The sequence below is a fragment of the Centropristis striata genome, chromosome 17, assembly GCF_030273125.1.
Source record: "Centropristis striata isolate RG_2023a ecotype Rhode Island chromosome 17, C.striata_1.0, whole genome shotgun sequence".
NCBI lineage: Eukaryota > Metazoa > Chordata > Actinopteri > Perciformes > Serranidae > Centropristis > Centropristis striata.
The window spans coordinates 29,496,384-29,517,597 of NC_081533.1; the positions used below are offsets into that span (position 1 = coordinate 29,496,384).

The following is a 21,214-nucleotide window of genomic DNA, read 5'->3' on the forward strand; positions in this document are numbered from 1 at the left end:
TAATAAAATGTTATACAAAGTTAATGTTCTTTTCTATTAGACTGTAATAAAGCTTTTGTCACTTCAACATGTCTCTAAATTATATTTGTGGTGCTGAAAACATGAAACAGCAGCTGTAGGGTAGGCAAAGCATTCCTCGCCAGTAACCACCGGCGGCCATTTTTAAAAATGGCCGCTTTTAAATGGCCATTTTTAAAAATGGCCGCCACAGCCATCAGAATTTTTTTTGGGATGGCCCAATATCCAGATTCATTAAACAAGTATTCAGCATTGAGTGTACCAAATTTGATGCTTTTATCACAAAATGAACGATTGTTCAGCTAATCTGCCCCACTACACAGGGGATGCACATTTTTGGGGTGTGCTACCCACACGTTTAGCCCCGTTGCTCATTCCATGAATGCACAATCCTTACAAGCTGTACCTCGTTGTAAAGGTGACTAATCAGGCTTTCCAACAATATACAATTCATCACCAGTTGGTATTATTAAAAGGGCCGTTTTTATTCATCATTGATTTATTCGTATAACAAATGCCTGCCACGGCCACTAGGGGGCGCTTTTGAGGTGGCCCAATATCCAGATTTGTTCGAAACATATTCACCAACACATCTACCAAATTTCATGCTTTTATCACAAAGTGAACGATTGTTGTAAAATATTGAGCTAATCCGCCCCACTACTTCACAAAATGCTTTGATTAACAATAGGGGTGTGACGAAACTCTCAGCTCACAAGACGAGACGCGATATTGGGTTCACGAGAACGAGACGAGACGAGATTTTAAGAAAACTACAATGACAAAATATATGACTGGACCAACAGACTTTTATTGAACAGAGTTGCACATGCATTTTGAAATGTTTTATTATAACTCTTTACATGCATGATGTAAGCATGAGCTTTTAATAAACTTCCACAAATTGAAACTAAAACTAAAATTTATAAATGTTAAAATAAGATAAATAAAAAAATAAAATCCCCCAGAGGGATTAATGAGACCCTCGGAGGTGATGTATGGTTTTCTATCGTCTCGTAATCGTTTAGCGACAGTTTCGACCGTGATCACATACGCGTTAAAGACGGGAGACGCAACTATGGCCGCCATCAATAACTGCACAACATCAGCAGCTGATCAAAACAAAGCAGCATGGCTAATTATCATAAACATAGCGATCGTGAATTAACCGGCATTGCTAACTGTGCACAGAGTGTCCGGTGCTTGTTGTAAACAAACAGAGATCGCTAAGTGAACACCTCCTGCAGCAGCAGCACATACACACTGTACTGCTGCAGAGCTAACTGTTAGCCTATTGCAGACTCCGGCTCCGCAGCTGGGAGAGACTGCTGCAGGAGGACTGTGCCGCTTCGATTCGTTCTTACTCTTCTTAACGAGCCGCCGGCCCCTGCAACTTCATTCTGGCTGATTGCTGCTTCCCCTCCTTCTCCTCCTCTTCTTCTTTTCATTTTACTGCTCCCACAGGTCACAAATAGAAGTTTGGATAACTCACAAATCTCGTGAGACTGATTTTTAACGCGACGAGAAATATCGTCAAGTTTAATCTCGCAAGATCTCGTCACACCCATAATTAACAAATGAATTCCGGTTTTATTCAATACTTTGAGTAAAGAAAAGCAATCAGACCAATATTATCAAGTCATTCATTCCAATCCATCCAGCCATAGTTTAGCCTGCTTTGCCTGTATGCTGTAACTCAATCCCAACTCATATGGTGAGCACATATTCATGTCAGATTTCTTGGTAGTGTGAATGGTGTAGTTCTGCTGTTTACCTGCCAGTTGTTATAATGGAGGATGAAACAAAGGCCACTGTGGTAACTTACCAGAGATGTAAGAAAGTATTTTAAATTGCTCAAGATTTGATGTCAATGTTTTGACATCTAATTACATGAACAAACACAAAAAAAATCCTCAAATTGGATTTGGGGGATTGCATTTTATTGTGTCACCATTATCTAAAGCAACACACCACAATCAGTACAACCCATTGCATTGTTTACCTCACTGATTAATGAATGATGTTCCCAGTAACAACACATGCACAGTTCTGTAGTTCCCCAGTGATCAGAAAAGCTCATTCTAGATTCCATATCCATGATAAAAGGGTGAATGCCATAACAATGAGTCATGTAGATGCTTCCACGCAAAATCACTTAAAAGTATTCCACACTTATTTGGTCATAAAAAAGGAGAAAGGCAAAGTGATGACTGAATGGAAATATCTAACTATGTACATACAGAGCAAAAACACATCTCTCAACCAGAACAGATTTCATGTCCATGATTTCAGTTTTACAGGAACAATTTATAATGACAAGCTTCCCCAAACCTTGACCAAATGTTAAAAGTGCCAAAATAGTGAAGAAGGCCCTGTCTCTACAGATTAGTAAGAAATGTGTAACTGTTTTTTACAGAGCCCTAAACTTTAATTCGCCTCAAACCCCAAACCACAAACCACCAAGCAAGCTTGGGAGAAAGATCTTGACACTGCTATAGATGATGCTGACTGGCGGGAAAGTCTGGTCTCAGGCCATGAAAATCTCTGAGTGTAATCGCACCAAATCCATACAGTTCAGAATTGTACATCGCAAAAATATAACACCTGTTGTCAAGAACAAAATGGATGCTAATAATTCCCCACTTTGCTGGAAATGCAATTCTGAGACTGGAGATTACTTTTACTGCCTCTGGTCATGCGTGAAGTTACAAATGTACTGGTTTAGTATTGTGAATGAACTGACTGCTATTTCAAAGGTTATTCAAAGGATACAACTAATTCAAAATGTGGGTTACAACTGATTCAAAATGCAGGTTACAACTGATTCAAAATGCAGGTTACAACTGATTCAAAATGCAGGTTACAACTGATTCAAAATGCAGGTTACAACTGATTCAAAATGCAGGTTACAACTAATTCAAAATGCAGCTGCGCGTATTCTCACTGGCACCAAGAAATATCAACACATCACTTAAACATTTTAAGTTTTGTTTTTGAGTTTGCTTAACTCTGAATTCTGACTTGTCAGCTAATATTGCGACCACAATTTTGAGTTAGCACTGATACGCTAATGGATACTCTTGTAGCTGTAACAAGCAGCGCCGCTAGCATCAGTTAGCCGCTAGCTTCGCTAATGACCAAATTTCACCGTTTTCCCGCATTTCACAACAAAGAAATAAGAGTTAGCAGAGCTATTGTCCCTTGTTGTGAACCACAACTTAAAGATATAAGTAACAACAACTCACAAACATTTTTTTGAGCAGACAACTGGCTTCCTTTGTTGTGCTAACTCACATTATTGCCCTAAATGTCAATAATTTAAGTTTTACCAAGTTAAATCACTTTTTTAGGCCAAAAAATACAAGTTGGCTTTCTTGCAGTGTACCTGCACTCTTCAAATAATTTGTAATTGATTTTTTAAAAATTGTTTCTTTGTTTTTCTTTTCTTTTGTTTTGTTTTGTTTTTTAACTGTAATTATGTATATCCATTGTGAAGCACATTGAGTCTGCCTTGTGCATGAAATGCGCTCTATAAATAAAGTTGAATTGAATTGAATTTCTATCTTTGGTGTTTCAATATGGATGGACCCTATGTTCCTGATAATTGGTCTCCCAGATGATCAGATCACTGACAGTAAACACAGGAGACTTTTCAATATACTAACTTTTGCTGCTGGAAAGAACATTTTACTCATCTGGATCAAGAATGTTGCTCCACCAAAAAAATAATTGCACAACATCGTTATGGACTGCATCCCTAGTGAATACATCACATGTATGCTTCACTCCAAAATAGATGCTTTCTATAGGGTCTGGAACCCTTACTTGCAGCATATTGGGCCTGCACTGTCATCCTCCTTGCTTCGTGGCTGCTGATTTCTTTGCTGAAAACTGCTGATTTCCCAAATCAGCAGTTTTCATAACTTTGTTCTAAGTGCTCACTTTCTAACAAGCACCTTCTAGCCTTGTTGTGTTTGTATGCTCTGTATTTTTACTCCTCTTTTCTGTCATGTCTGAGCAGTTCTGTGTGTTTTGTGTTTTTGCAATAAAAATATAAAAAATAAAAAAAATGGTGCCAAAATAGCCGACCTTATAATAATGAAGAAAATTAACCCCAACTTATTTGCTTAACCATTACCATTTCAAAAACATGCAAACTGAATGCGTGCTGACTACATCACTCCTCACACTCCTGAACCTATCTCAACTCATTCCATACATTTACATGGCTTTCTGTATGTATGTGGTGAGACAGATTATATAATCAATAGCTTCACTTAACACAGATTGAAATGGAATGTCTTAATGACGAGAATTTCTGCATGACGCAAAAACCCATTTGGCTAAGCGGCAAAGTGCACTGTGCTGAGCTGTAGGCAAAACATACAGATTCAATCTATCTATAAAAGCAAGAAGCGTCTGTGTGTGTGTGTGTGTGTGTGTGTGTGTGTGTGTGTGTGTCTAGGGCATATCTCGCTGACCGTTAGTCAGACTGACCTAAGATTTCATATGTGGCAAGAAGGTGTGCATCTTCAATTTTGAAAATTTTTGAATTCATTTCTCAAATTTACGTAGGACGTGTTGCTGCATTACACTGTTTCCAATCGGGCGCCTTTTAGTGAAGCTCCGCCCCTTTTAAGGGAGCTCCGCCCCATTGTGTGATAGGCCTACACCTGGTCAGTAACACAATTCACTCTGGATTTCCACCCTGACTCATCTCATCTGTAAGTCTATTTAGCCTACCTATCTTTCAGAGCTTTAAAGTGTGCTACAAGGTTCGATTTTCCAATAATATTCAAATAGTTTCCAGCGAATATCAATGTTCAATGTGTATGTGCTGGATGGCGTGCGTACCTTATGAAAAGTAAGTGTTTTATGGAGTTGCAGACGTTGTAGTGGTCTGCATGTAATGTGCAAATTCTGTTATTCGCAATTAGCATGCTAAGTGGTGATTTAGCTTTATTGTCTTCTTATGTTGCATTACTATGTAATTCAGGGATGACTTTAATGTTGCTTATACATACTTCCAACGGGCACTGCACTAGTAGGTTTAAAATGCACAAAGTGTCAAATACATTTTTGCTAAAAACAAATATTAAACATGCAGAAATATGCACACAGAAACTCTCTTGACACTTTGCTCTTTAAGGCCTTGAGTCTCAGAATGCCTTTTGCTCTGAACACATAAAAATCCATCGACCTTCATTCGACAGCTCAAAGTGCCTTGAAACCCCCGTCCAAATGCTTCAAGTGGAGAAATGCCAAGCCAGACTGAAAAAATTGGCGGAATTTATATCTGAAGGCAGTTATGTGAAATCTATCAATAATATGCATTCACTTGTGTTTTATGGAACGATTCACAGAAAGACCTGGCATGTTGGAGCCTTAGCGGTTGGCTGACTGACTGTTTGCAAACATTCAGTTTGTCAGTGTGTGTTATCAGCATAGGCCTGGATACACGCCAGGGAAATTCAATGAAAATAATGCTAATTGATTGGTGACGTATTACATCCATGAACTGATCAATACTAACACTAAGTCTGATGGAAGTCTTTCACTTCAACTGATTAATGGGCAGCTTTCTAAAACCATATGTGGGTGATTCTCATGAAGCCAGTCTAGTTATATAAGTTATATCTGTGAAGATTATAAGGAGATATTTTATTAAACTAAATATATTTCACTTTTATATGAATGAACAATATAGCCATAATAAGGCACAATTCATTGTTTTGTGTTCAAATAATATTTTCTATATTTTTAAACATATTTTTGATTCACAAATTCATTACGGTAATGAATCCAGATAAAAAATTAATGGTTTTGCCCACACTTTATATACAATGAATAATTACTAAACTTGCTAAAAATAAATATACATTTGTTTAAAAATGTATAATTTAACAGAATATGATCAAACATAATGGTTTTTAACAATGTATAAAGAACAAAATCTGAATGAAAATTGATGAGAAAAAATGGTTAAATGTTACGGTAATGATAGAATTGTTTGCACTAAAATATGAGCATACATTTTGGTGACACCAGCTACCCTTGATCATATTTAAGTGCTTACCAAAGAAAACATTTTTTTCGTTGTTTTCTTTATTTAAATATGTGTTACGGTAATGAATTTTGCTCACAGTGTCTCTAAAAATTTCAGAAAATGCCTTAAAATTTAAAAATAGATTATAAATTCATATTAAACAGTGACTTTAGATTGTACATGTTATAAAGGCTGAAAGAAAATATGTATTCAATGCTCTTGGATTTTTGCTATGAGCTGTACCATGTTCATGAGAATCACCCATCTGGTGAATCCTACACTGTAAAAAAAAAGAAAAGTTGGGTGAACTCAAAATTTCAAGGCAACAAACTTTGATAAAAATTTTTTAAGTTGGACAATTAAATAAACTAAATATTTTAAGTTTTGTTTTTGAGTTTGCTCAACTCTGAATTCAGATTTTTGTCAACTCAACTGTAAATTTTACTAACTTATAATTTTACATTGTAATAACTTTTAATGCTTACTTCTGCTAACTTCTGCAATGTGCTGAATGGGCACGATTGTAACGCCGCTATGAAATGTCAGCTAATGTTGCGACCACAATTTTGAGTTAGCATTGATACGCTATTGGCTACTCTTGTAGCTGTAACAAGCAGCGCCGCTAGCATCAGTTGGCCGCTAGCATCAGTTAGCCGCTAGCATCAGTTAGCCGCTAGCTTTCACTAATGACCGAATTTCACCGCTTTCCCGCATTTCACAACAAAGAAATAAGAGTTATCAGAACTATTGTCCCTTGTTGTGAACCCCAACTTAAAGACATAAGTAACAACAACTCACCAACTTGTTTTTGAGCAGACAACTGGCTTCCTTGGTTGTGCTAACTTACATTATTGCCCTAAATGTCAATAATTTATATTTCCAAGTTTTACCAACTTAAATCACTGTTTTAGGCCAAAAAATACAAGTTGGCTTTTTTGCAGGGTATCATCAGTGTGACTGTGTGATGAGCATGCTAAACCTACTGTAGAGCCCTCACTCCCTCCACACAGAGTCTGCACCACGTGGATCCATGTGTGCACTCTCTAATCTTGCCAGGGTGAATGTCATTGCCATCTCCAGATAATCTAATCAGTAGGGAGACAGAGAGTGGAGATGCGGGGTAGCAGGAAAGAAACCACTGAGCTCTGAGTAGACTGGGAGACATAAAAATGAGTCTGGAGGAGGATGGAGGCCACGGCAGGTCTTGAGCTCTGACCAATAACTGAAGGACATGAGAGAGTATAAAGCTACAACAACAAATGTAAATAGATGAAACCTCTGACACTGAGCAGCTGTAGAAAAAACTAAAGAAGGTTAAAGTAAGAAAGAGGATGAATACGACCCTAACAGATGTCAACTTAACCCTCTGGAGTCCATCTATTTATTGAAAATACAAATGTTTTATTTACAGTAATAACTTTATTTATATATGATATGTATACAAGCTGAGAAAGCCAGTTAAAGTTCAATCATAGTAGATTTCACAGTGTGCCATTTATGTTTCTAGACCACTTTTAAAATGTGAATTTTCTTTCTACAATGAAAACTATTACCATTTTTAATTTACATGCAAATATACTGTTTTGTAGTTTTATTATTTATTATTTTTTCTGCTGTTTTTATGTGTATAAATGGTTTTTTAAAAAGGGTACCTTTCCAAAGACACCTGTGTCTTTTGTTTGTTGTTTATTAAAATAAAATGAAAAATCAGACTGATAGCCAAGTTTGTGTGGAGAAAAAGGAGCCATGCATGTGATGTAAAGATAGACTGAAAGATGCTGAACAGAGACAGAAGTAATTGCAGAGGAAGTTGACAAATTTCAACCAAAATCTCCTGGATTTCAGAGGTTTAATTACTCTGTCACACCTTTCATGATTTTCTTCCCGGACATGTAATAAAAAAGATCAACCTCCAACTGGTGGACTGGGGTTTAATCCCCCATCTGTCAAAGTCTCCTTGAAAAGCAACAATTACAGGCCAGACACAAAAGAAACAGAAATCTAAAGACAAATCCAAGAGGCAGCGTGACACAGCAGAGAGGATGTTACCGTACATACCCGTACATGTGTGTGGTGGACATAATGCAAGTACATTTAAATGCAACAATACTGTAAGATTATTGTGCAGTTTTGCTTCAGACAGTTTAAAAGAGGATGAGCGGTTTATGAGTAATAGACTAAAGACCAATATAAAGTCACCCTGGGACTTTATATTGGTCTTTAGTCTGTTACTAGGAAGTGTGAGTCACCAGATTTCACAGATTCCCTGAACTTCCTGTCATGACACAGAGGGAACTGGTTGTACAGGGACATGGCAACAAGCAAAAATGACCTCCATTAGCAGTCCTTCTCCCCCTGGAGCTGAATCAGTCTCTTTTACCCCTTTTCAACCAACACAAACCTATAATTCTAGTGTTGGTGCACAACTCGTGAACTTTCTCAGAACCTTTTCCACAGGCTAGAGAGCCACGTCATTATGTCTCTGTATACATATGTTTATGTCTCCGCTCTCTGCATGTGTAATCACAACATTGGCAGACAGTGGCGGTTCTAGACCAGTTTTACTGTGGGGGCCAAGGAGGGGCCCGTGTTTAATCAGAGGGGCACATTAAAAAACGGCAAAGATGATATTTAAGCATTCAAAACCTTTATTTAAGCGTATTTAAAAATCTCATTTAAGTATATTTGGAAGATTCAAAAACATTGATTGAAACAATGAGACTTACTAACAATAACAATTATTTCTCATTTTTGTGCACAATTCCTTTTTTTTTATTTTGAAAGTGCAGCACAGTGAGAATTATCAAATTTTTTTAAAATATACACAGGCTTTTATTGCACAATTAAACTATTATACAATGTTCACATTCTGGGTTTCTTTTGTGTACAATGAGATATTGTTTGAACAAAAATTAGGTAAGAATTGTTCAGTCGTTCATCGTTATAAATTGATCATTTTATTATTAAATTGACATAGGGGCCACAGCAGGGGCCAAGGGCTTCTTCACAGGGGCAGTGGCCCCTGGAGGCCCCTGTGTAGCACCGCCACTGTTGGCAGACATTATTGTCTCTTTACAAATGTTGCTTCTGGCTTTGCGAGCCTACATTGGCATCCAAACACGACATGTACAACACATTTGTTCTGCTCTTCTTGATTGCTATGGACGGCGATAACGTTAATGTTAATGTTAGCCTTTGTTGCAAGCTAATGCTAGCCCACTAACGCTAGCCCGTTAAAAATAGCCGTATTGCCCTGTATCGATCACATTGCAGTTAAAAAAATAAAATATTTGGTGCCGCTCTGGAACCAGTTTTCCTGGCCGAGAGCCGGTTCCTTGGCTAGGGAAAGGCAAAGAACTCGTTCTAGATCAGAAACATATAAAAATATTTGTAAAAAATCAAATTTTCTATACATTTTTCAGTAATATTAATATCGTCAAGAATATCGTTATTGCAAAAATACCCTGAAACATCATGATATTCTTTTAGGGGCCAGATCACCCACCCCTACTTGCAACAACAGACAAAAGTAAACGATCTGGAACATCTTGTTCTACACAGCTTTCTCATTGCTTTTCTCCTGTACTGATGCTGACCCTCTTCTAATGCCAGTCCAGCATTATATCTACTCGTTAGCGTACCTATTAGCACCAGGATTCCAGTATGCTGATCATACATGGGTTATGTTTCTCAGCGGGCCTACATTTTGCTATCATCATAAGCATTAAGATGCAGAAGAGGCAGCCAAATGCCTCTTGTAATCACAGTCAATTATATGGTGAGCTTGTCAGTGAATCATCAACAGGAGGACGAGGATGAACTGACAACGGCCTAACGTGCTGCCATAGTTCAAAGCTTTCAGGTTTGAGCTTCAACCCATAGTTCTAGACATTTCCCTGTCCTTCCTGTGTCAGACAAGCAATTGTACAACTTGTATTTTCAAACACTTGGCTGCACACCAAATAATAATTCATTAACTTAAAGAGTGACTGGGGTCTTACTTTATTAGTTTTCATTCCGGCTCACTTCAATGACAGTTCAAGGGCCACAGTGGATGTGCATCACAAAACTAACTGTCAGACAAGCAGAGAGGCTTTACACGGACCACTACTTTCAAACAGAAATATCTATATCACAAATGATGATAGTCTGGACACCAGCAAATAATTTTTCTGTAGAGAAAGCATGATTTATGATCCTCCAGAGCCGTTTATTGGGCGATACGAATGTCTATCAAAAGCGTCCATAGGTAGCTCTTAGCCAATCGTATCAGTTATACCAGATGACGTATGTAGAGCGACAGAAATTGATGTTTACATAGCCAGACTAGCCCATCTCTACTTTGAGACTAAAATGCTCAATTCTGCTTCTGCAACATTTTTCTGCAGCATATTCTGGCATCGTCATCGTCATCGTCTTGCCTAAAACAGGGCTAAGAAATGGCCTTAGTTTCCAGATTGGCTGCAGGTTCGAAATGAAATCGAGCGTGCAAGGCAGTATGGGTATACCCAGGCTAATGGGCTGGTGCATATATGGAAAAAAACACACCTAATCCTGTAAAAATTTTAACAAAAGGTCCTTAATAACATACTAAAATTTTACCAAAATCTGACCACTAGAAAGGTGTTATTTTCAAGATGGGCAGGAAGCAACCAACACCAGGCAAAGCCATATGAGAAAGGAGAAATCTGTAATTACTAAAGGGAAACTGTAAAGTGTCTGTAGTGCAAGGTACTCATGCAGGAAGACTCACTGGAACTGCACAGATCTTTGTGGTTGTAAGTGTAATAAATAATACAAGTGAAGCTAACAAAGTTTAATTTAATTTATGCATGTTATTAATTTTTCAGAATATATGTACCATATATGACCTATATTAATGAGTTGGGATTACATAAATACATGGCCAAAATGAACATATCTATTTGATCCAATAATCATCTAGTGATATTCTCAATAGCTTTAAATGATTCATTGACCCTGAAAATGTAGATTTTGACACCAAGATTGACCTTGGAAGATACACTGGTTCTCATAGACTTTATATGGCTGCCATTTCGGATCCACAATGTTGATGAAGTGGCTCCCATCAAAAATTTAAACTTATTGTGATGGAAAGCATGTGGAAAAAAAATGTGATGCTTTTATCTGGCGTGTCCGTTTATTTAGCTCAGCCTCCTGACTAAAAGGAGTAATGGTCATTTTAAAGACCTGGCGGCCACTGTTTTAAAAATGGGACATTTCTTGGAGTCAAAAAATTGGTAAACTTTCAGTATATTGTTAAGTACATCTGATACTACTGTAAACCACTGAGAAACCTTTTATTAGAATTTCTTTTTCTTTTTTAGGGTTAAACCATATTTGTAACTGACTATAACAAAGATTTTAAACTCGATATCATATGCTTTATAATCATCTATTGCATTGTGAAAACTGCATGCAACTACAGCAGGTACAGCAGGTAACAGATGAACCTGGAAGCTGCATTTTCAATGAAGACTTTGGTTTAGACTTCAAACAATTTCTCTGCTACAGGATTTTGACCATGATTTTTTAATCGCCCACAGATTTTTATGATCACCAGCAAAAGCCCCTGATCAAAGGAAAACAAACTCTTGGTCTTACGTCTTCTCCTGTATCACTTCCTCAGTGTGTTTTGTTGATTAAACAAAGCTTAAAGACAGACTTGTCAAGGATTCGGCCGATTTAAATGTACTGTTCAAGATTCCCTTTTATCATACAAACAGTTGCTTACAGCAAGCCGACGACTTTGAAAGTTTTATAGTGTGTTGTTACCATTAGTTGATTCAGATAAAAACCATTAGAAACTATTTGGATAATAAATTGTTTCAGTTCAAGTTCAAACTAAAATTCTCATTCTGTTGTTCTTTGATTAGATACCTCATTAAAATCAAAATTTGGCCTTTTTCTTTTCTTTTCCCCCCCAACACCCCCACCTCCACCTACCTCTTTTTCTGGAGTGTATGCTAATTACAAAAATATTTTATTATGGCAATGTCCTTGACTTAAGACAGCATAAACATAGAAAATAAGAAAAATGATGTATGTTGAATATCTGTGATCAATACTCGTTTCTTCAAATAAAAACATGAACAAGAAAATGAAAAAAAAAAAAAGACAGCATAAACAAAAGTATGGCTCCTTAGTTAAATTAAAGCTACTGTTTTACATTGAAGGATTTCACTCTCAACTTGATTTGTGTGGGGAATATTAATCTGTAAGATAATTAATCTTAATTACTATTGCTCAATATTGCATCAGCTTAGAATGTATTTTGAGTGACTATTTTGTCAGCCATGTCATTGGCCCAGTCATTATTATTAATTTAGAAGTAAAGCCAGGTCCTGCTATCTGAATTGATTCAGTTTCTTGTTTTCTTGTTGAACAGAGGCCCTCGATAAGACTGACGACTGCTTTGAGGGCGTCATGCCTCAAGCTTTGGCTACAGTCTCTCTTTTTCTCTCGCCCCCTTCACACCCACCCCAATTTTTTCCTCTCTTGCCAAGACAACCATCAGGCCAAGCAGGGACATCTGTACAGCAAGGCACCGAGCCATGTTTCCATGCATAGCTGGACACGCCAATTCACTTCCATCTCAACAATAACAGATAAGACTGACATAACAAGTTCCCAACCACAGTTACTCATTTGCACATTTGCTACAAATTTCACAATTAAGTCATTTTAGAGAGGTCTCTGGACATTGTTTAAAGGAGAGGGGAGTGTAACTGGTTCACTCTGACTTAGGGCTGGGCGATATGGACCAAAAGTCATATCTGGATATATTTAGTAGGGCTGGGCGATAAATCGATATAAAAGATATATATCGATATATATCGATATATTTTAAATGTGATATGGAATTAGACCATATTGCATACATTGATATAGTTCATTTTTTTCTTTTTTTTTTTAATATATATAAATACTGCCCTTATTAGGGTTTGTCATATTTATTTAATTTGTAATGCTCGTTATTCTTTTCCGATATAAATATACTTATTTCAGAAAAAGATTGGCCTATTTTATTTCACAGGCTTAAGACATTTTTCTATTTAAATGTGCATTTTATGGAGCTTTGATTTAAAAAAATGTTTAAAAAAAGGTACCCGTGTTGTTATACAGTATTTATGTTCACTTAAATAAACGATTTCAATAAAACTACTAGTATGACATGTCATATTTGACTTTGAGTGAACATTTGCTTTCACTTTGCAATAATAATAACGGAATATATAACTTATATCCATATTCAGCTTAAATATATTGGGATATGACTTTTGGTCCATATCGCCCAGCCCTACAGAGAGGTTCTCTGTGGCTGATGCCACTGATAGACTAGCTGCATGAAAATAGAGCTTCTCTGGTCAATGCAGCAACCAAATTATAACGGTCATGTTTATTCAAATAAATTCACGTTTATTTGGTAAATGTGAATATTTCATTCAACTCATTTATGAACGTCAGAGCTCAACTATAAATCAGCCAGACTTTTATGCCAGTGTGTATTAGCAGTCTCTTCATCGCATGGTTTGTCCATGTCAAAATTGTGACCATTTTGGTTGCATATGCACCGGACATTTAATCTGTGCACCTCTAAAATATATATTGGGAGCATTTGTGCAACTGGAAATAAATGTTGGATGCGACCAATTTTTTTTCGCTTTGTTCGCCAATTAGTACAAAGTACAAAGTACTGAAGGAATTTTTAAACTTTTCATAATATGAAAATATTTTGCGTCATGTTGCCGTTGCTCAGCAAAATTTCTGTCAACCCGTCAGTCAATCAATTCCCCTGACCCCCCACCTCTTTTTCCTCTTCCGAAACTTGAGCGCACACTCTACACACTTGCGCGCCCACTGAATCTACCGAGCTGCATCTACACCAAACAACAACAAGGGATGATCATCAATCCCTGTAAGCCCAAATCAAGGTAAAAAATTAAAAAAATCTAAATTCGGAAGCACCAGTGATACCAAGTAAACACAGTTCAGGAATGCACTACAATTCTATGCGGAATCAGTTACACCATCCTATTCTAACTCCACCTTATATAGAACCTTTTAAAAGACAGTTTCACAAACTGAGCCTTCTGTTGTAAATGTCCTGTTGTTAATCTTTTCGGAATATGCTGTGCTGAGTTAAAACAGTCTGTTCTTCTGACTGCTGGTGCAACACTGCTGAGAAACTCCTTTCCTCCTTTTTCTAAAGGGCACATAGTCCTTAATATGCTTGTCCCCCCACCTGTGTGTGCATGTGCATGTACAGTACACCCGCAACTGCACGTGGACCAGTGAGAAGGTTGAGGATGATGAGGTGGTCTGTAGGTCAGTAAAAAGCCTCCATATCAATAATCACACCACTGCGTCAAGCATCCCCTGAGGATACAAGTACAGAAGCCAGTGTTTCCCCTACATTCAGCGGTGCGCCACTGCTGAAATTTCACATGATCAACAATATCACTGCGCCACTAATGATTTCTACTCGCACTCTGTGAGCACAACAACACACGTTAGTTTCGGCTTGTTTTGAGTCATCAACAAGCGCACCAAATCCTGTCAGACCCTCTTAGGACATCAACGTAAAAGGTAACGTTCAGGCTTATACACGGTCTATATAGCGAGTAGCACAGGTAACGTGACATCAACTTAACAGCGTAGCTCCTTAGCGCAGTGAGCGGCAGTGTTGCCGACTTTGTTGCTAGATTTAACTATTTTTCAGAGCCACTAGCGACTATTTTTTTTAAAAACGACTAGTGGCAAATCTAGTGACTTTTTCTGGTGTTACTGGAGACTCGTTCTTACTCCTCTTAATGAGTCGGCGCCTCCCCTGCTCATTAAGAGGAAAAAACACAAAAAAAACCCACAAAAAACACATAAATAAAAGCAAAACATGACAAAAAAACACATAAAATGAGTCGAAGTGGCACAGTCCTCCCGCAGCAGTCTTTCCCAGCTGCGGTCACAGAGCCAGAGGGGATGTTTACCCCTTAGCTTCCAGTCTGCAAATCACGCATGCGCGAAGTCGCCGCTGGCTGGTTTACAGTCAGTGTCTCTTTTGGGTCACTTTAGCCGGTCCCGAGGCCGGATTAAGGAGGAGGGTTGAAATTGTAACAGTGCACGTGCAGTTCTAAACATATTTAGGGTGCTTTTTTACTCACTTTTTGTCTTTCCCACAACGTTATTCCTCTCTCCTACAGCGTCCATTACAAGTACATGCACATGGTAAATTATGCAAATTAGGTGATGACATCATTTAGCGACTTCTAGCGACTTTTAGGACAGCCAATAGCTACTTTCCTTACTGAGGTGTTGGCAACACTGCTCATGGCCACGGAAACAGCAGCACTCCTGCAGAAAAAAATTCTAGGGGAAACACTAGAACCACAAGAACAGGAGTCCTTCATTCATCCATGAAACCAGTCTGTGACTGAGGTGAACTTTTTAAGAAATTCTTCAGCTGCTGTCTGTTATGATTAAATATGTAAGCTACCAAGCCAATGCAAGTTTGGAGAGAAGGTGTAATTAGACATTTGTTTTAGTATGCAAGCACACGTTCAGACACACCTCAGAGTATCAATAAAGCCTTTTTGTTTTTCATGCCCCCATGGCATTTTTTACAACTCTACATTTTAGATCTCAACACTGGTGAGGCTCTAACAACAGGACTAAACACTGTGGTGCTGGCTTTATACAACACTTAAATCTTGTTAGATGTAATAAGCACTGCTGACTCTTGGGGCCACAAGCAGACTTTTGCCTTTTACTCTTGTTAGCAGCCAGATATATCGGTGTAATCATAAACAGTTAAACCAATGGCCAAAGGCAAGGCAATTTTAGTCTTCAGTTGTTTTCAATGTGGGAAAGCAAGGACCAGTCTCAGTGAAACAAAGATCAGAGAAAGGTTGATTAGATATCTGACCTTTATCAGGGTTCCGGCCTCCCTTTTGCTTCGGCTTTGAGCGAGCCACTGCGCCGTCACTGTCCTTCCACCATGCAGGCCTGCAGGACACAGAGCAGGCGGGACATTAACAGGATGCAGGACCTTATACATAAACTGTTACATTACATAAGAGGAAGATCAATGCACATGGTAAACACTTAAGAAGCAATTGTTTATTGTTTATTGTTAAAAAGATCCCCATTAGCCGTCACCAAAAGTGGGACGAGCTAGTCTTCCTGGGGTCCACAAGACAAAACAAAAATCACTTAACAATTAAACATTGTAGACATTATTATATACGTCATCAGAAATCATTCCGAATAAGTTATTACATTCATATCTATTACATTAATTCTCACTTTCATACAGTAAATATGTTAATTCACTACTCACAAATTTAAATTGTGCATTCTCAAGTAATAATTAAAAGATACTTTACTATTCAGTTCACGTATATTCAGTGGGCAATTATTCCAATAACTGATAGCACGATAAATAACTGTTCTCTTTAAGGCATTTGATTTTGGACATGGTTTGAGGTTTGATAGAGCAGTGAAATCAGCAGCAGGTTCAATTTATTGTCACTGACCCTGTTAACTCAATGAGTTATTTTTCCACTCCGTGCCTTAACCAAGTATGTTTTATTTACATGTTTTTAAAATGAACTGTAGTGTAAAAAACAACCAACATATTACATAAATAAAAACAAGTTTGTACATGAAATTCCCAGTGCAGCCAAACAAATTTCCTGACTTGAAACTGACTCAATGAAGGACCCAAAAACATCTCTCCTCCTTTCATTACCCTGAACATACTGCTGGGCATTCTCTTGTCTGTCAGGATTTTCTGAGACTATGATGGGGGACCCAAACAAAGACAGGGTGTCTGGGAGCATGCTCCCCCGGAGAACATTTTTGCCCTAAATGTAATGTACGAATGTATGAAATTCACAATTGAGTATGATGTCAAAAAAGTTGTTGTGTGTGGTGTGAAGAATGCTTAACCCATTGAGGCCTGAAACGCCTGTAAAACCTCTGGCCGATTTTAAAATAACCCCCTAAAACCTGAAGTTTTTCTGGAAATTCAACAATTCAACAATAATTCTACTAAATAATAGATTTTTCAGCCTCTGTAGCAGATAGAAATGAAATTCAAAAAGTATTTGAGAGCTTATACAAATACTACAAAACGACGTATCCACTTTCCTGGCTTCAATGGGTTAAAGTCTGTTTAAATTCAAATTAATTTAAGCTCTTTGTGTGCACACTTTATACATCTGGCCCCTGCTGATAGTCACTTCTGTGTGAATAGCTCGGGTGCTATGACTGCAGAAAAACATCTAAATTCATGTCAAATTTTCACCACCGTTTTCTCATGCCTCTCATGCCTACGCAAAGCAACATCACCAACAGCCTGTCTTCATACTAGATCATTAACAACTGGAGAGAAATATGCCACAATGAATGGGAAACGTTTTTTTTTCTTGGTTTCTAATTTAGCGTGCCTTACTGGCTTGACTTGAGTCAATGCACCGGTGCAGTTCTGTGGAATAATGGCTCCAATTTTCACTGAGCTAGGATCTCAACAGGATGACGAGATTAGTTCAGATGAATCATGAGCCCACCTCAAATTGACAAAAACACTTCTCAGAACGTTGAATTTAAAAGAGAGTGATTCATACACGTCGACCCAGGCCAGCTACACGTTCTATCACAGATAGCATTGGAACATTACCATTTTATTTTAGCAGAATAGTAATGGACAGAACAGACACAGAGGTTTTAGGACTTTCATTTCAACTCCACTAGCATTTGGCTGATAACATCTGGAAGACAGAAGAAGGTGCAAAAACAGTGTAATGGACTTATAAAGACCTCAACACACACACAAGAACACACAGCACACACACAAGCACAAAAGACGACAATAAGACAAGTTTTTTAATGATCTCCCATGCAATGTTTTCCAAATTAATAATAGCAAGGCTTTAAAAGCCAAGGCCAATATGAGACTTCTGAGATAGCTGGCTGAGGTGACAAAACATAGTACATTCTTGAACGGATCAGATTTGGATTTATTGTAGCTGATACAATCCATTAAAATAGGCCCAGACTGGCCCGGAAACTATTCACTACCATCTATTTATACTCTCTTCTGTTAAATAGTGGAACGCTTGACCTAAATATGGCCTACATCCCCAGAAATACAGTTTTATGAGAAACAAGGCCTAACAGAAAGCCATACTATACAAGGCGTATATTATGCTTACAGAGTTACATAGAATGCAGCTTTTTAGTTATTATGTATTAACACAGAAATATAGTATTGGTAAAATACAGTATGTCTTCATTTCGCTGGCACTCAGAACGTTATCATGACACTTAAAAAAACAAACTATTGCCTTAATCTGACTATAACCGGACAACTGATGTGCAAGCGCGTTAGTCCGACTAATGTCGGAGTTCTCCAACTCCGATTAGGAGGCTGGCATATGACCCTGGAACAAAAACATCCAAAAAAGCCGGTCACAGTAACCAGTCAATAGCCGGTCACATTAGCCGCTTGCAGTAGCCAGTCGCATTAGCAGGTCACATTAGCCGCTTGCAGTGGTCAGTCGCATTAGCCGGTCACATTAGCCGCTTGCAGTAGCCAGTTGCATTAGCCGGTCACATTAGCCACTTGCAGTAGCCAGTCGCATTAGCCGCTTGCAGTGGCCAGTCGCATTAGCCGGTCACATTAGCTGCATGCAGTGGTCAGTCGCATTAGCCGGTCACATTAGCCGCTTGCAGTGGCCAGTTGCATTAGCCGGTCACATTAGCCGCTTGCAGTAGCCAGTTGCATTAGCCGGTCACATTAGCCGGTCAGTAGCGACTGCTATTAACCTGCTGAAACTACGCATATCGCCACCCAGTGTTGAGGAGGAGGACACGTTCCCGTCAGTTATTAGATTTTCTCAGTTGCATGTTAACAGGACAGAAGGGACAAGGACAGAAGTCTCCAAGATCGATTTTTAAGCATAGCTCGATAAAACTGTGCATGTAAACGCACTGACTGAGAGTCAATGGTTCCAAATCTAAGAACACAAAAACCCAACTCCCTACTGAGCAAGTCTGCTCTCTTAGCCATTTACTCTTTAAGCCACAATCTAACTGGTCCACGAGCCCACTGAGAAAGCCCATCATACTGCTTTATCATTTGTGCCCAGCAAGGGCACCTCGCATATCACCACAGGCCTCTGCCATGTTCTTGTCACATATGCTCCTAAAAAGCATTGCATTCCCACAGCGCTCTGAAAGGCACTTGTCGCTTTCTCTGTTGGTACAGTAATCCATTAAGCTCTCTCATTGTCAAGTGTGCTTCGTGAATTGTGCAGTCTGCATAGCTAAATAACACCTCCACAAAGGGAAAGTATTAAGCCATAAAATCTGCTGTAGGGTGTGCTCGATATCAAAAAAGCAACCCAAGGTGAATTTGACTTTGAAATCAAATGCTGATAGCCTTTTTCTTCAGGTTGGGAAAGATCAAATGCTTTACCCCCAAGCAAAGGTCACAATTAATCACTAATAACACTAAAAGAAATCCATAAAATGCCAGCAGCACTTGGCCTGGAATTGCTACAGACAGGGATTGGGAAACATTTCTGTGACATTTGAGGATTTCAGAAAAGGGGAGGCAAAATAATGAGTTGAGCAGAGTGGAATGGAAAGAACTGGATGTCTGCGGTTGCTTGAGATGTTGATCTCAATTTTTTCCCCCTCTGGCATGGCATTGTACACGTTGGTGTGGCATGTTGTGCTCATTTGTATTTCCACTGCATCTCCAAATCATGAGGCAATCACACAGACCAAAGGTTATGGCACAGAGCAGGACTATCATCAACCTTGATGGGTCAACATAAGGGCTATATCGGTTTTGACAAAGAAACTGCAATACAAACGTCCACAGTTTTGTGTTGCAGCTCCATTTTAAGTATGCAGTATTTTGTGCACACAGAAATCCCAGAAAGAAAACTGCAAATGCAACCATTACCAGCTTTACACACGGTGCACCGTTAACCCATATGAATTGATTGTGATTGCCCTTAAACCTAGAGAAACTTAATTTGTAGAAGTAGAATTCAATGGGACAAAACTATTTAAGTTGAATAAACTAAAAGACGAATTGTTTGTACAGGATTTCCCCCCCCCCAATTGCATTCAGTTTCATTTATCATTCATTATACTCAAATTATGAAGTAGTGACAACTTATAAAATGTATTAGTAAAAACATATGCAAACTAACGAACACAAAAATGCAGGACATTTTTGTTTAACTTTATCCAAAATTGCCAAACACAATGTAGCAAAAGACAGAAAACACATCAAACAAAAATTACACTGAGAATATATTGTTTTTAGCTTACTTTTGAAGGAGCAAAAACATACATTTAGGGGCACCCCCCTTAAATTCTTCCAGTGGTTGTTGCACAACATTGGTTTTCATCTGTAGTGAAAGGACAGTAGATCTTACCTGATAATATCAATCTCATTCCTAACTAGGATCTTGGAGCCTTTGCCATATTTACCAAGCTTTCTGGGCTTCAGAACATTTCAAATCTCAATTTAGCTCTTATTCTCAAAAGGGTCAGGAATTTTTAGTTGTTTCAACAATGTGGCCCACAAAACATGGACATCTGTATTGAGTATTCATTCCCTGCCAAAATCAACAAATGACACATTGGTCTGGAGTCTGTCATTATGGCATCCCCTTTGCAGAAAACATTAAGGATGGCTAATAGCTTCAGCAGAGGCATTAGAGGTTGGAGGGGATGAGGCTCTCCATCAAGCTGTATCCCGCTGAATGATGGACTGCAGCTCAACGAGGCTTTGGGGCGCTTAATAAACACCAGGCAGATGCAAAACCCAACCTCTGAGTCAACAAATCACTGCTGTTCTTTGCTTCACTACTCCTGGCTGCAACACTTCCAGAGTCTCTTGTGAAGCTTTTCAATTATAAAATCACTTTCTGTGACAGTGTGTGTGAGTGTGTCTGTCAGGTGGTACATGTGTGCTGGGTAAGCCGATCTCCCCCATTCTGGAGGGAAAGAATAAAGTGGCGATGGATGGATGGATGGATGGATGGATGGATGGATGGATGGATGGATGGAAAGATGGGATGGATGGATGGAAAGATGGGATGGATGGAT

General features: G+C 38.5%; 1 protein-coding gene across 1 annotated transcript in view; it reads right to left on the minus strand.

The window, feature by feature from the left end:
* adam19a (ADAM metallopeptidase domain 19a) overlaps positions 1-21,214 on the minus strand; it is a 266,100-nt gene that overhangs the window by 216,812 nt on the left and 28,074 nt on the right. The window contains exon 2 of the mRNA XM_059354555.1: positions 16,008-16,087. Within this exon, the coding sequence (XP_059210538.1) occupies positions 16,008-16,087 (80 nt within the window). The remainder of the gene's footprint in view (positions 1-16,007; positions 16,088-21,214) is intronic.